Source organism: Sturnira hondurensis, unplaced genomic scaffold, assembly GCF_014824575.4.
Source record: "Sturnira hondurensis isolate 20B ecotype Veracruz unplaced genomic scaffold, ASM1482457v3 Scaffold0007208, whole genome shotgun sequence".
In the NCBI taxonomy this organism is placed as follows: domain Eukaryota; kingdom Metazoa; phylum Chordata; class Mammalia; order Chiroptera; family Phyllostomidae; genus Sturnira; species Sturnira hondurensis.
In genome coordinates, this window is record NW_028079839.1 from 4971933 (window position 1) to 4987221 (window position 15289).

At 60.4% G+C, this 15289-nt stretch overlaps 1 protein-coding gene across 1 annotated transcript in view; it reads right to left on the reverse strand.

The window, feature by feature from the left end:
• TCERG1L (transcription elongation regulator 1 like) overlaps positions 1–15289 on the reverse strand; it is an 82145-nt gene that overhangs the window by 39212 nt on the left and 27644 nt on the right. The window contains 1 exon segment of the mRNA XM_037051289.1: positions 12186–12232. Coding sequence (XP_036907184.1) covers positions 12186–12232 — 47 coding nt within the window.

Genomic DNA, 15289 nt, shown 5'->3' on the forward strand with positions numbered 1-15289 from the left:
CTGCCAGCCTGTGTCTCAGAGTGACACATTCACGGGCCGAACCGCAGTTTGGAAAAAAAAAAATGTCACCTTCCCGCAAACTAGCTGCAGCTGCAGGGGCCCCACTCTCCTTGGCCTCGCTGGGCAGGCGTGGCCTGGGAAGGGCCCCCACCAGGGAAGGTACAGCTTCCTCCAGGGCCCCCGGATGAGGACACCATCCAGCACACACGTCAGCCCGAGGCAGTGGGAGCCCTGGCACAGAGTCAGGATGTGGGTGACGACATGGGGCTGAGGCCACCCCCCATCTGGAGTCTGCAGATGCCAGACCCCCTGGAGGGGCAGAGGTTACAATTGCAGCCCTCGACGTCCCCCAGTGTGGAGCGCCGGTCTGTGGCTCTACATGCTAGACTAAGGTACAAGCAGCATTTCACCAATACCCCAGGCACCAACTGACCACCAACCTGGGTGTCCAGCCAAGGTCGGGAAGCTGAGAGGTCCCCACCAGAGTGCCCTGTCTGCTGACCAGGAAGGAGTCAGCCCAGGAGAAGGGCAGAGTCACAGACCTCTGGGCAGACAGCCAGCACCCATGGAGGCCGACCGTGGGCACAGGCCAGGGACGCGGAGGCCACACAGATGGGGCCCCTGCTGCTGAGCCCACTGCTAGTGGACAGTGTGACAGGGAGGGGCAGATGGTGACGACTGTGTCCCTAACAAGTGACCGTGATGAGGAGGAGGAGAATCCAGCTCAGTGGGGTGGACAGGGGCCCAAGACAGCCCTGCTCTCAGGAAACAAGACACTCAGAGGATGGGGCTGCGGACCAGGGTTCCCCGCAGACGGCTAGAGACACGGTGCAGAGCGGTATGTCCAGGGAAGCCCAAGGGGCTGCTGGTGGCCAAGCACGGGCAGGTAGGAGAAGGTTTGGGGACAGGAAGGGACAGGGTAGACGGTTCCCCGGACTCTCCCATCCCTCACCCCGGAGGTCTCAGGCGGGCACCCTGTGACCAGCAGCACGGTCAGCGCCAGGGTCTCCCGGCCAGCGTGCTTTGTTCTGCCTGCAGGCACGGGAAGTGGGCCGCCTGCGTGTGCTGGCCGTCGTCAGAGGCTGGAGGATGCTGCTCGGTGACTCATGGGGAGGTCTCCGCCCTCCGACCCCACACTGGGGCTCCATCTACAGCTGGGCTCCAGGCAGGACAGCGGCCGCTTCTCCGATGGACGGGCCCGCCGTGGGGGCGTGGGGGCATCTAAAGTCTGGGAGGAGTCCCTGCCACAACCCGAAGAGCAGGCCCCCCACATGTGCCAGGCACGCCTGTCAAGACAATCCCATGACCACAGATTCAACGCTCTGGACTTGGAGTGTCCAGCCCGCAGGCCACACGCAGCCCAGGACTACTGTGAATGTGGCCCAACACAAAACCGCAAATTTACTTAAAACATGGTGAGAATTTCTTGTGATTACATGTTGCAGTGTATTGAATTTGTGGTCCGAGACAACTCTCTTTCTTCCAGTGCGGCCCAGAGACGTCGGACGTTTGGACACCCGTCTAGACAAACGTGGTGATAAATGTGAAGCGTGCGGCCTGCCCCCTCTCTGAACGGCCGCCCCCATCCCGCAGGCTCCCGCAGCTCCGCGGCCAGTGGGGTGCCCACCTCTGCGGCCCCACGGCACGCACCGCTGTAATCATTACCACCGTCATTTAAATACGCGTTCAAATACAGCAGAAACCACTCACAGCTCTCCAAATAAATGCATCTAAATCATCATAAGCTGAAAGAAGACTCCGTGGCTTAATACAAATTGTCCAAAAGAGGCTTTTTTCTAAATATTGTTGTCGAACATCCCAGAACCTTAATGATGAGGCAACCGATGTGGCAAAATAACAAATACACCCGCGCTGTCAGGGACAGTGTCCAGGACCAGACTGCGCTCAGGAGACGCCGGAACCCCCCTGGGCTGCTCAGGCCAGCGAACGGGAGGACTGAGACCCAGAGGGTCCCGTTTCTTCTCCGAGTTTTCAGATGCACTTGTGGCTAAGCAAGGAACGTCCGTGGGAAAGGGGCCCCGGGGAACAGCAGGCCTGACCTGAACTCCAGGGCGGCGCCATACGCTTTTGAGCATTTTGATGCTCCTGCTCTCTCCCCACTCACTGTCCTGTAACTCCCAGAAGGACACCAGGCCTGTCGCCATGCCCGTCCTGCTGATGAGGAGACTGGTCGGAGATTGGTCTCCGAGTCCCTGCTTTGCAGGGGGCATCAGCTCAGAGGCCAGTGCCAGTGCCTCTGAGCCCCCGACCCCTGCAGACCCCAGAGCCGGCCGTCCCTCTAAGTTGGCCCCTGCTGTGACCAGAGCCACCTCTGACCACGGGCTCCCTGCCTAGCCCCCTCCACAGGGACACAGCCAGATGGCCGTGGCTCGGTGTCAGGTGGGAGAACGGCCCCCTGGGAAGCACCTACCCAGGGGGTGTCCCTTGGTGGTCCCCGCCAGACCACCAAGCCTCTCCACGGTGACCCAGGAGCACCGAATGACACGCCTTGGCTCTCAGAGCACCAAGGTTGGAGCTCTGCGACACTACGAGGCTCTCGGGTCTGTCTCGGGCTCCCGGGCACCCACCCCTCCCCCCATTATTCCTCTCTCCTGCTTTGCTAACTACCCCATCAGGCCCAGGTTACCAACATCTTCTGTTTATTAGTAATAAATTATAACTGCGGTCAATAACTCATTTTCCAAAAATTAATTTGGCAGCGACAGCCCCCGGTTTCCCGCGGAAGACCGGGGAGGCACTGCAAGCCTCCGAGTCATTATGCCCGGTCTCTCCTCGTTTCTCATTTTCCTCCAGTAAAGATTTACCGTTTCCACGAGCAGCGGCTGTGCACTTTAATGTTTTAATCAAAATAAAACGTCCAGAGCCATTTCGTTCAGTCTCCCTCCCTCACGCAGACTCACTCGGGGGCCTTCTGAATGCTTGTTTTTGGACAGTGCCCAGGCCCCGTGCCTCTGTGCTCTGGGGACGCAGCAAAGGGTCATGGAGGGGCAGGGAAGGCAGGCCGGGTGCTGCGGGGTGGAGGGGGCCCGGTCCGGTCGGGCCCAGCGTGGCCAGGACCTCCCTGCTGGGGGCCTGTAGCCCTGCAGAAGCAAGACCCGGGCCGGCCTGCAGGGCCCGGGGGCCACACTGGGCACACAGACCTGAGCAGGAAGGACTAGAACGAGACGACACCCCCCAGACCAGAACAGAGTCTCACAACCCTGGGGTGAGACGGGGCATCCACGTGTGCAGCCACAGCTCTGTCCCCTGCTCCTGCCCCAGGCTCCTGCCACCCAGCTCCCATGCCGTGCCAGGGGCTCTGTTCTTGACCACAGCATCCCCACCCCCACTGCCACCATGGCCACCACCTCCACCACCAATACCACCATCAATACCACCATCACCACCACCACCACCACCATCAACACCATCACAGCCGCCATCGCCACCCCCACAAATGCTAATGCTCCCAGAGCCTCATTCTGCACAAGGCGTGGCACTGAGCACCTTACCCCGAGCCTTTCATTTAATTCTTTCATCTTCCCTTGGCTCTAGAAATGGCCACATTTTTAATACGTGGCTCGGGTGCAGGGAGGCTGAGTGACTTCCTCGAGATCAGACAGTTTTCCTGTGACAAAGCTTATCTGAACTGACCCCTGGCCACAGCTCTAAGCCCCAAACCGCTGGCAGGGCCCTGACACTGCCCACACCCCCGCTCTGCTCCTCCCCTCCTCCCAAGGAGACAGTCTGAGGGTAAAACCAGCCGACACGTGAAGTGCCGCAGAGAACCACAGTGACTGTGTGCATCCGGGCAAGTTACAATCTGCTGCTGAGAAGAGCCACCCGCTGATGGCACAGCCGTGACGGTCGCTCCAGTGTCACTGAGTGAGTGAGGACGCTCCTCTCCCTGGCTACTCAGTGCCCAGGGAGCTCCCCTACTCGCAGGGGCCAGAAAGGAAAGAGCAGGGTCCTCCCTGAGGGGCCAACATGCCCGAGGCTGCAGGGACAGTGAGGGTCCTCAGCCACGAGGCACCCTGCAGGACGGCAGCGCTGTGGTTCTGGTCAGAGCAGGGAGCCACTGCAGAAGGGGCCAGGGCTCTGAGAGCTCCCTTTGTGGGCGGACCCTCTAAACCAGGACCCAGGGCGTGGGGCGGTGCTGCACAACGCAGGGCCGGGTGACACGAGGCACCTCCTGAGAGAAGCATGACAAGGGCACCCCGCACACAGACGGTCCCCCGCCCCCCAGACCGGGAAGGCAGAGCCAGGCTGTGCCCAACTTCCAGCCGACGCAGGACGCCTGCCAGACGGATAAGAAAGGCAGCTCCTTTGACGCCCTCTGTGCACATGGCTGGCAGTTATAGCTTCGAGCAGCACAGCCAAGTGCAGGAGCCACAAACACAGGGACGGGGCGTTGGGCTGTGGCCTCAGAGCCGGTGATGCCTGCAGCCCAAGGAGCCCTGAACTGGCCGCCTGGCCGCTGCCTGTGCAGGCGCCTCTTGAGAGCAGCGCGGCTGGCGGACTCCACTTCTCTGATTGAAAAGGACTGTGCGGGAACTGTAAGATGCCAAAGCAGCTAAATAAACAGCTACTTCCCCTGCATCAGCCCTGTGCTGAACCAGTGTCTGCTGCTGTGGAGAAGAGTCGGGAACCTCCAGGAAGTTCCTTCCCTCCCCGGTCATGAAGCAGCGACAGAGACGAAACCTGGCATCTCTAGGGTCCTGTGCAGAGAAGTGTGCACAGCACACCTGGGGCCAGGCATTCTCTGCCGCTGCCCCAGCAAGAGGGGGCGCGACGCCACCAAGACACCGCTCTGCCCCCTAGCAGGGCGGCTGCAGGTGCAGCGCCACCTTCCTGGGCCTCAGCTCCGCCCTCCGGAGAGGGAGCTGTACCCAGCAGCACGTGCTGCACCTTCCCCCTGGGACACAGGGGAAGAGGGTTTGGGACCAGACCCAGTCCCTCCCACTGCTGTTACTGTTCCTGGAGGGGCCGCCTTTCCAAGGGAGACCTCGATCACCACAGGGAAGCTGTGTGGCGGCGTCCTGAGTCAGCTGAGACATTTTTCCAGGCCGGGAGTACCCGGTTGTATCCACAGCTGAGACATCCCTCTGAGCTTACTTCTGGGTCTCTTCCTCCATCCAGCAAAACTCGGGCACACAGTGCAAGCCTTGGGGACTCACGGGTGGCACAGCCAGGGCAGGCTGATCTCCCTGGGTGGTCAGAGGCCACCTGTCTCAGCCCCAGGGAGCACAGAAGTGTGGTCCTTCGGCCCCCGCCCATGCCCTCCTCACACTGCCTCGGGGACTGGCCCAGGAAGCCGCCCAGGTGCACTTTATCTATCCCTCAACGTCTCCAAGTTCTTCTCAGTATCCAGTCTGTGACCTGAAGTGAGAGTAGCCCAGGGGCATGATGGAAAACGTGGGTCATCCACACAAAAGCATGATGGGAACTTTGATTCACCCAGCGAAATGCATGATGGGAAACTCCATTCATCCAGCCAGAGGCATGGTGGGAAACTTCATGTATCACCAAAGGCATGATGGGAAATGTTAGATCCATCAACCGCGAGAACAAATGTCGGAGACTTTCAGGGATTCAAAGATGTTAACTTATTGGCCAAGTTTAACCTGCGCAGGGGCGATCCCTCCAGAGACACTGTGCCCACTGGGGGCTCGTCCGGGATTCGAGCCCAGCGCTTACAGCTAAGTCCTTATATACAGGTCATCAAGCAGGCGTTTTTGCACAGAAGCAGATTATTGGCTTACAGGGCCCACACTCGAGAAAAAGGGTGGGGTCTGACTCAACTGAAAGGGAAATTTTGAAACTAAACAGATGGCAATCAACTCACAGGGTGTCTGCTAGGGTTTCAGCCTCCTTGGGGCTGAGGCCATTGTTCTTGCTCCCAACAGGAAACATCACTCCTACAGCCACATGCATGATGGGAAACGCCAATCATCCAACTACAGGCATGAGGAAGGCAGGAAGGCTGCTGTTCCAGCATTCTCAACCACACACGAAGCTACAGACGAGGCCCACGAGCCAGCAGCTAACAACACAACCAACAGGCTTGTGAGTATGTGTGAGCGACCACAGACACAGATCAAAGCTCTCCTTATGAGGAGAGCTGGACGGAGCTAAGACGCGGGCACTGGAGGTGACTAAAGGTGGGACTGTGGGCCCAGCCGGGGTGACCCAGGCTGCAGCAGCTGCTGGTGGTACCCAGCAAGGGCTACACTTCTGGACCCCATTTACAGAAGGTTCCAGACCCACTGCCCACTCAGGGACAGTTTGACCTTCAGCCGCATGTTGGATCTGAAGACTGTGATCACGCATCAGCCTAAAAAGGCCCTTCTTCGCTCCTGCAAGGAGCGACCCAGAGACCTACTCCCCAGTTGGACTCAATCAGAGGCTGTGTCAGAAATGACAGGGCGTGTTCCTCCAGTCACGTGCATGATGGGAAACCTCGTGGGGCGGAGCCTCAGCCCCGGGGAGGCTGCGTGGCCTCCTCCCATGGGCCATACGGCCCCGGCACCCGGGAAGACGGTGGGAAGAAGGAACGCCCAGAGTCAGTGCAGAACCAGCACCTGCTCACCGACCTTCCCATGACCTTGGGGGGCTGGTAATGCAGGTGGCCCACTTGCCAGACACGTGCACAGAAATGCAAACAGAGGAAACAGATACAATCAGATTGATGGTCCGTGTTAGGAAATCACCCGCTTCACGGGAAGGTTTGTGAACCCCCGCAAGGAGTTTGGACACGATTCTGTCCTTCGAACCCCAAGGAAGCTCTCAGAGAGCAGCGAGGAGCTTGGGCCCAGGAACCCCACCGTCTCCACTCCGACTGCAGCTCAGCTGGGCCCCCCTCTGCCCGTCTGGCCTGGGGCCCCTCCTGTCCCTCTCTGTGGAATGGGGACAATAGCCAGAGCTGCCTGCTGGCACCACTGTGGAGGTTCCCTGAGCTCATTTATTTATCCAGAGCACTCGGAACAGCACCTGGCCCCAGGTGAGCCCAGAACAAATGTGATTCTGTGTATCCTGCTCTTGCCGATGTTTGCTGAGGCGAAGCCTAATTGAGAGAGCAATTTACACACTAATGCGAGGATTCAGTTCAGCAGGAGCTTAGGGCTGCCTGCAGCCTCTGCTGCGGGTTGGGGACCAGTCGGGAAGAAACAAGACCCCTGCCCCCACAACACCAGACCCCTGAGGGCAGGTGGGAGAGCTTGGCCTCAGCAGCAGCAAAGCCAGCAGGTGCCTTTGCAGCCAAGTCTATTCAGCCCCCGCAAGGTCCCCTGTGTGTTAGGACGAGAACCCGCTTTCAATGTAAAACAAACCAAAGGAAATCCAGTCAGTCGCCTGTTGGCTGTGGAGTCAGGTGTGCTCTGTGAATTCACACTCCTTGCAGAGCCCCGGCTTCCTGGGATCCCCCACCCGGGGCTGGGGCGCAGGGGCTGGCGCTCTGCCAGGCCCCTCCGGGGTTGGATGTCAGGGCCCATTCCGCAGGTTCTGAGCTCCCCCTGGGAAGCCCACTAATCCCGCCCCCCAGGTCTGTCTCACCTTTACCACACCCCCTCCACCTGCCCAGGACGCAGGTGGGACTCAGCCAGCAGGCCTGCAGGGACACGCAGCACAGAGGTGGCCCTGCACTGCCATCTTTCTTCACTCCTTCCCGCAGAATCCGGGGTCACCGAAGGTGCCTCAGATCCTCTCTGTCTCCAGCTCCTACACCCCTTGGTATGGAATAGCATAGCAAGGCCCCTCCTCCAGAGTTAGGGCCTCTCATTTAGGAAACTGGAGCTCTCGTGTGCGCGCTATCTACTGAAGGGATGACGTCCTGGTCACCACGTTCTCTGTGCCCCGGACGGAGAGTGTCAGGAGTTACAGAAAGGTGTTGTGCCTCTCGTTTAAGGGTTGCTCCAGGGTCTCGGGGAGTGCCCGCTGCTAACTGGGGGGGGGGGGGGCGTCGGTTCCACTTAAAGAGGACTTTCGGACACTGGAGGTGACAGTATGACCATCAGGACTCACCGGGCACACTCTGCCCAGTGTCCTCACCTCACACCAACACTCAGTGGCGTTTCTAAGTGTGACTCATCCCTACACCAACCTCGGACCCACGTCATTTAAAAGCAATGCCAGTCCCGACCCACTAACGCCTTCTGAGCATTCGGACTGCTCCGGGCCACGAGTCTGAGTCCCCGATTTCCATGTAGAGGCCCAGGGGCCCACGGGGGTCTGGAATGAATGGCCGATCCGAGATGACGGTTTTAAGTCCCTCGTTTTAACTGTAACTGAGCACAGGAGGGAATGGACACAACAGGCAGAACCACAGCCTCCTGCTCCCAGAGGGTGTCTGTCTGTTGAGACAAAGGCTCTCCTGTAGAGAAGACGGAGCCCAGGTGGGACAGACCAGCCCGATGGGACAGCTGCTGGGAGGGACACCTGTAGGGGACACGATCTCTGGGGCAGTCGCTGGAGCTGCAGGCAGTGCTGGCTGCGGTCAGGGGGGCCCAGACGGTCCAGGGGGAGGGCGTGAGGCCCGGGCTCCTGAGGCCCGGAAGGGCAGAGCTCACTGCCCCTCGGGCCACTTCGGAATCTCAAGGCCTCCGGGTCCGCTCCGGCCACCAACAGCCCCGCGGCTGCCAGCTCCCACACCGGAGCGCGGCCTTCACTGCGGCCAGCCTTGCGCCTCCTCCCAGGGTTGTTTGGAGGATCTTGGATAAATGGACACACACCCACTTGGCAAACTCTCAGCAGGTTTTCTCCAGTCAGTCCTTCTAATGGATTCCAGAGGGGGAAGCTGAGTGCCCCAGCCACAGACTGGGCGGGGACTGTCCTCTCCGACATGGCACATTCTCTTTGCTTCCCTGGGGCTCCGGTGGGGACAGCCGGACAGTGACCAGCACATGGATACAGAAACGGCCTGCCAGTCAGCCCCGATGCTGTCTGTCACCTCTGCTGCCCATAGCAAACAAGTCCATCCTGACGGCTTCTTTTGTGCTGCGGGAGCTGAGACTCATCCACCAGAATCACCCACTTGCTCCCGGAAGAGCTGCTCCAACCAGGGTCGCTAAGGGAGGCCGGTGCAGGTGGCAGACGGAGGGCACGGTGGGCGTCCATCACTGAGGCAAATGCTGTAGTTGAAACAGTGCCTGCCTCACCCCGCCCCCGGGGGACGTGCATGGAACCCCCACCCGCCCAAGGGTCCTGCTGGCCCTGCCCCTCCTTCTCGTGCTCCCTGGGCCCAGTGTGGAGCTCAGAGCAGAGGGGCCCCTCCCAGATGGCCAGGCTCCTGGGAGGTGGATGGCGCAGAGGACGAGCCGCTGGAGACGGCTCCACGGGGCTGCAGTGGGGCTGGAACGGGGCTCCGGCCCTGGACGCAGGACGGAGCTTGGGGCTGGGCTCCCTGCTCACGGGTGAGCCCCTGAGCCGGCACGTAGTCATGCATCCTGTCTGCTGATCCTTACCTGTGGGCCTGGACCAATCAGAGAACAGACAGACCAGGGGACTTTGAGAGACAGCCTTCTGCTTGGAGGGACTAGGAAACCAACCCCCAAGCCTCAGCCTGGTTGGGGGCGAGGCCACGCATTGGCAGACCACCTCAGACACACAGAGAGCTGCCAGTCCCCTCCTCCCCGCCCCCCCAGTATCCAGGCAACGGGTGAGGATGGAGACCCCGGCCGCCCCAGGAGAGGAGGGAGTGAATGAGAAAGCGGTTCCCTCTCCGTGTCTGAGCCTCTAACTCTGCAGACTGTTTACGGCTAAGGAATGTGCCGTTTTCAATGCCCGTCACCTGATTTCGGAGACAGAGCACAGTTCTCAGACCTACACATTTCAGAGACAATTTGGACAGAATGCACCTTAAAATCTTCTCAAGGAAATCATTGGTAATGGTAATTGTACGTTTATCTGCACTTAATTTATATAGGTTCTCAGAGGACACATTTCTTGTCGATTTTTTAAAATCTTAACCATGTCTCTTCTTCTACATTAAACTAGTCCCACAGACACAAAGCTGTTTTCAGTCTAAGAAACACACTGTTGATTCTTGGGGGGTTGAAGCACTAACCCGACTTGGAGGGCAGAGGAGACCCCACTAAACAGGACAAGGACTTTTCTCCGCCAAGAGGTGCCCTGGGGGGCACAGAAGACCCTGCCAGTCGGTCAGCTCACTCTCCCAGACACCCACCCCTGCCCGCCTATGGACGGCCACCCAGGGGACACAGCTCTCCTCACCGTGGCCTGCGTCTCCAAGTGGGAAATTTCCAAAAAATTGTAACAGGGATATCGCCCATGAAAGTAATACATGTCTGAAACACGCCACATATCCATTAAAATTACATCTGCTATTATCACTCATTAAAAACATATTAAAGTTCTTTGCAAAATAAACTTGTTTGGCCCTGTTTGGCACTTGTTTTCCGAGCCGGCGAGTCCCCCACGGTGCTGTGCGTGGGGCGCGCCGAGTTCAGACACAGGGATGCATCGTCCCACACGGGCAGTGTGGACACACTGTCCTGCCGCGCTACGATCCACGAGAGAAGGAGTCTGTCTCTCTGCAGATGGCTCACCACCGGGACGTCCACCACACCCACACATGAGCACCAGTGTGGCCGCCCCAGCTGACGTCCCCACAACCTGCAGCCAACAGGAGAGGCGTGTGGTCAAAGGCACAGGTCTGAAAAGTGTGGCGGCTTTGTCCCACAGGACTTGGCGCTCTGGGAGAGGCACCTCTACCCAAAGGGAGGGGACTCCCGGAAACTCCTGGGTCACGCCACTAGCATCCTGGTGCACACGTGTGGACACTCAGTCACAGAGTCCAGAGTCTTGGCGGGGCAGGCTGCCACTCGGTGTCTCGGTGGCTTTGCTTGTAATGGAGCCCAAAGTCGGAGTCATGAAGGAAGCTCCTCATGCCCTGGTTGCAAAGCAAACTGCAGGGACAGCAAACCGGGGTGGGGGGGGGCGGGAAAGGCCCGGATGGCACATCGTGGACGTGGCTTAACCAAGAACAGGGGCCGCCAGACATTTGGTCCTGCCCATTCTCTGTGAAGGTGACACAGCCCACACACTGTCACAAATGTGGAGCAGCATCTCGGCTCCTCGGCCTGTCAGGTCGCCAACCACAGAAGCAAAGGCTCCCGACAAGGCGACGTCGGGAACCGCTCCCAAGAGAGGGCGCAGAAGCTAGACGAGGACCTGGACACGGATGTCCTCTCACCTCTGGGCTCACTGTCCACGCCCAGCGTGGGGCCCGCCCCCGCCCCACCAGGCCAGGTGAGCTCAGGCCAGCCAGGGGCGCCCCTCCCTCTTGGCCCGCTCTCTCGGGTGTGTCCCTTGCCTCCGGCATCCTCCCAACAGCAATGCTGAAAACTGGCCTGACTCTTGCTCCCCAAGGCCTCAGGAGGAAGCAATACCCCCTCCGGAGGCCTCCTTTCCAGAACTTTCTGTGGGTGTGGCCCCAGCCTCAGGAAGGGAGCCTTCCTGGGGTCACCACCAGCACTGGGCGTGCAGTAGTTGCCGGGAACCCAACCCAGCGCCTGGCCCAGTGGGCACACGCGGCTCTGTGCCTGTGCACGGTGGTCCTGCGGAGATGTGACCGCTCCTCATCCTCCCGGGCTCAGCTCGTGGCCGCAGACTGGAGGTTTGGAATGAACCGGGGCATGGGGGTGAGCGGGGGGGTGGGCAGAGACCGCCCCACGCAATGGCCCTGGGCTCCTGTCCATGGGCGTGGACGGGGTGTGGACAGGGATGTCACCCCCACACCACACACACTGCCTGAGATGGCATACACCCCCCGGAGCCCTCAGCTTCACTCAGGGGTGAGCAGAAACCTGTGGGTTCACCGACACCCACGGTGCTTGTCCAACTGGCCTCTCGGCTCAGCCCACCCAGCGGACCGGCTCACGCGTTCCCACAGTCTGCTGGCTGGCTCGCCGACCTGGCCACAGCAGGCCGACCACACAAACAGGCTCCAGACCAGAGACAGACTTTGGGGTATGAACCAGAATCCCTGTAGGGAGGTCATGGTCATTGGTCAGCAATGAACAACGCTCTCGTTGTTCGTTGTTCTCGAACAGAAATGGGCCCTTCCCCCGTGGAGTCTGTCCAACATTCACGTTGTCACTGAGGGCCACCATCTTTGAGGTCGACACTCCGCAGCAGGGAGGGAGCCTCGGGCAGGAGACCCCTCTCACTCATTCGTCTTTTGGGCCTTTGCCATCGCCACCGGGCTCCTGCCCATCTATCTCCCGCCTGCCCAGGCCCCACGTCTCCGGCCCAGAGTCGAGTGTGGTTGTAACAACCCACACTACTCATCCCGACCCACACGCCCGAGGCCAGAAAAGGTGCCCTCAATGACCTGCGAGTCCCTTCCCCCCGTGAAACTCAGTCACGGTCGTCACCAGGCAGTGACCTGGGGCCATACTCCTCCAAGCACGGCACGCACCATGCAGCTGATTCTTCCTTCTGATTCCATTCAGGTTTTTTCATTTCGTTCCAAATAGAAGGCCGGGAGGCAGTTAAACGCCTTCTCACAGATCCCCAAGTTCTTGGAGAGAAGCCTCAGCACCGAGCGGCACCCCCACGCTTTCTGCTTCCCACCCTCACACGCCAACTGCCAAAGTGCCCGCGGAACACCCAGCCCGGCCTGACCCTCCGACGGTGACATGGGTGGCGGCCTGTTAGGGGACGAGATGCAGCTCTCCACCTGAAGCCCAGGCGCCGTGGGCTGGCCCCTCTCACGCCTCCGCCACCCTGCGGACCTGGCTGGCAGGCGGGGCAACGGATGAGGCACGTGCAGACGGGAACCCTCACGGTGCCCTATGACCGCCCCGGCCCCATGACCGCCGGCCAACCCCGCAGCCTGCGGGAGCCCTGCCAAGGTGAGCAGCTCCAGTGCACCTGAGGCGAATGGCACGGACACTCGTGGCGCCTGCTGCCAAGGTTCTCTGTGGGCCACGCACAGGTGACGACACGCCGGCACAGGCGCATGGCACTGAGGCAGCTTTGGGAATGCCCGTCACCGCCTGGTACCCAGGCGCTTTGCTCCCTGGCCCAGTTTGGTTGACAAAAAGTGAGTAAAAGAATGTGTTGAATTCTGGAAAAAGTTTTAAAATAGTTGTTCTTTTTAAAATTTTAGTTTGTAGAGAAAGCTCCCAGCTGCGCCACACTGCTGCCCCCTCGCTGTGGCCCTTTCTGACCAGAAGACGCCTCGTGGCAGGCTTTCGCTCCAAACCCTGCACACGTCCTGGCTCCCCCGTGGTGAGACACGCCTGTGAGTCCCACCGTAGCCCTGATCAGCTTTCTCTGCCCCTCCCCCTGCCGCCACCCCCCCCCCCCGGCTGGTCCCTAATACTGTCAGGCTCACTCCTGACTTTGTCTTCCCGCTGGCCCTTCCCCTGCCGGAATGTTCTCTCCCCAGGCAGCCCCTCGTGCTCCGGGAGCTGTGACGGCCCCTTCCAGCACGCCCGAGTCTCCTCTCCTTGTCTGCCATGTCTGTTTTCCATCAGGCAGGTCACTCTTTCACACCCCGCCTCATTCACAGACACAGTCCATCTTCGAAGGTGTTGATATTTTCCAAACTGAAGGCTCACCTCTCTGAGCAGAGCTGCAGCGGTGGGGGGGGCGCGCAGGGGGGGTCGCTATTTACAGAACTGTGTGCTCGGCAAGGCCACAGACAGTGTGCCACATACTTCCGCGTCCTTGGTACTGACTTCAGGCCACCGGGCAGCCAGGCTTGGTTGACTTGAGGGGAGGGAGCATTAAAAGCGCTACCACATGGCACCTGGCCGAGCCCCCATTCTGAGCAGAACCTGTGGGTGTCAGGTGTCGGGGGCCTGAGGGCCACGTGGGTGAGACAGGTCATGACCTCGCAGCACACGCCAACACTGTGTTGGGGCAGCTTCGTGCTCCCTCGGCCGCGTCGCCAGAACCCACAAGGCCCGTGGCTCAGGCGGCTCCGGGAAGGTGTATGGGGCCGCGGCTGGCCAAGCTGTGGCGAGCTCACCCCCTCGAGTGACGTGGGAAGCCACGGGCTCCGCTCTGCTTGAGCCACGAGTTCACGAGTCGGCTGGGGAGACAACGTCCACCCTGCAGCCGACCAGCCCCACCGCTTCTCTCCGCGCGTCCCCTGCAAGGGAGAGCTCCGCCCGGGACACCAGGATGGGCCTCTGCCCCTTGTGCCGCGAAGCTGGAGCTGCCTCGGCTGCCTGTGCTCTTCCCTGTGAGCTGGTCGATTTTGGAGTTGGAGTCATTTATTTGCTGGGGTGAGGAGGAGTAGGACGGGGANGTCCCTAATACTGTCAGGCTCACTCCTGACTTTGTCTTCCCGCTGGCCCTTCCCCTGCCAGAATGTTCTCTCCCCAGGCAGCCCCTCGTGCTCCGGGAGCTGTGACGGCCCCTTCCAGCGCGCCCGAGTCTCCTCTCCTTGTCTGCCATGTCTGTTTTCCATCAGGCAGGTCACTCTTTCACACCCCGCCTCATTCACAGACACAGTCCATCTTTGAAGGTGTTGATATTTTCCAAACTGAAGGCTCACCTCTCTGAGCAGAGCTGCAGCGGTGGGGGGGGCGCGCAGGGGGGGTCGTTATTTACAGAACTGTGTGCTCGGCAAGGCCACAGACAGTGTGCCACATACTTCCGCGTCCTTGGTACTGACTTCAGGCCACCGGGCAGCCAGGCTTGGTTGACTTGAGGGGAGGGAGCATTAAAAGCGCTACCACATGGCACCTGGCCGAGCCCCCGTTCCGAGCAGAACCTGTGGGTGTCAGGTGTCGGGGGCCTGAGGGCCACGTGGGTGAGACAGGTCATGACCTCGCAGCACTCGCCAACACTGTGTTGGGGCAGCTTCGTGCTCCCTCGGCCGCGTCGCCAGAACCCACAAGGCCCGTGGCTCAGGCGGCTCCGGGAAGGTGTATGGGGCCGCGGCTGGCCAAGCTGTGGCGAGCTCACCCCCTCGAGTGACGTGGGAAGCCACGGGCTCCGCTCTGCTTGAGCCACGAGTCCACGAGTCGGCTGGGGAGACAACGTCCACCCTGCAGCCGACCAGCCCCACCGCTTCTCTCCGCGCGTCCCCTGCAAGGGAGAGCTCCGCCCGGGACACCAGGATGGGCCTCTGCCCCTTGTGCCGCGAAGCTGGAGCTGCCTCGGCTGCCTGTGCTCTTCCCTGTGAGCTGGTCGATTTTGGAGTTGGAGTCATTTATTTGCTGGGGTGAGGAGGAGTAGGACGGGGAGAGAAACATCAATATGCGGCTGCCTCTCAAGCGCCCCCTATTGGGGACCTGGCCTGCAACCCAGGCAT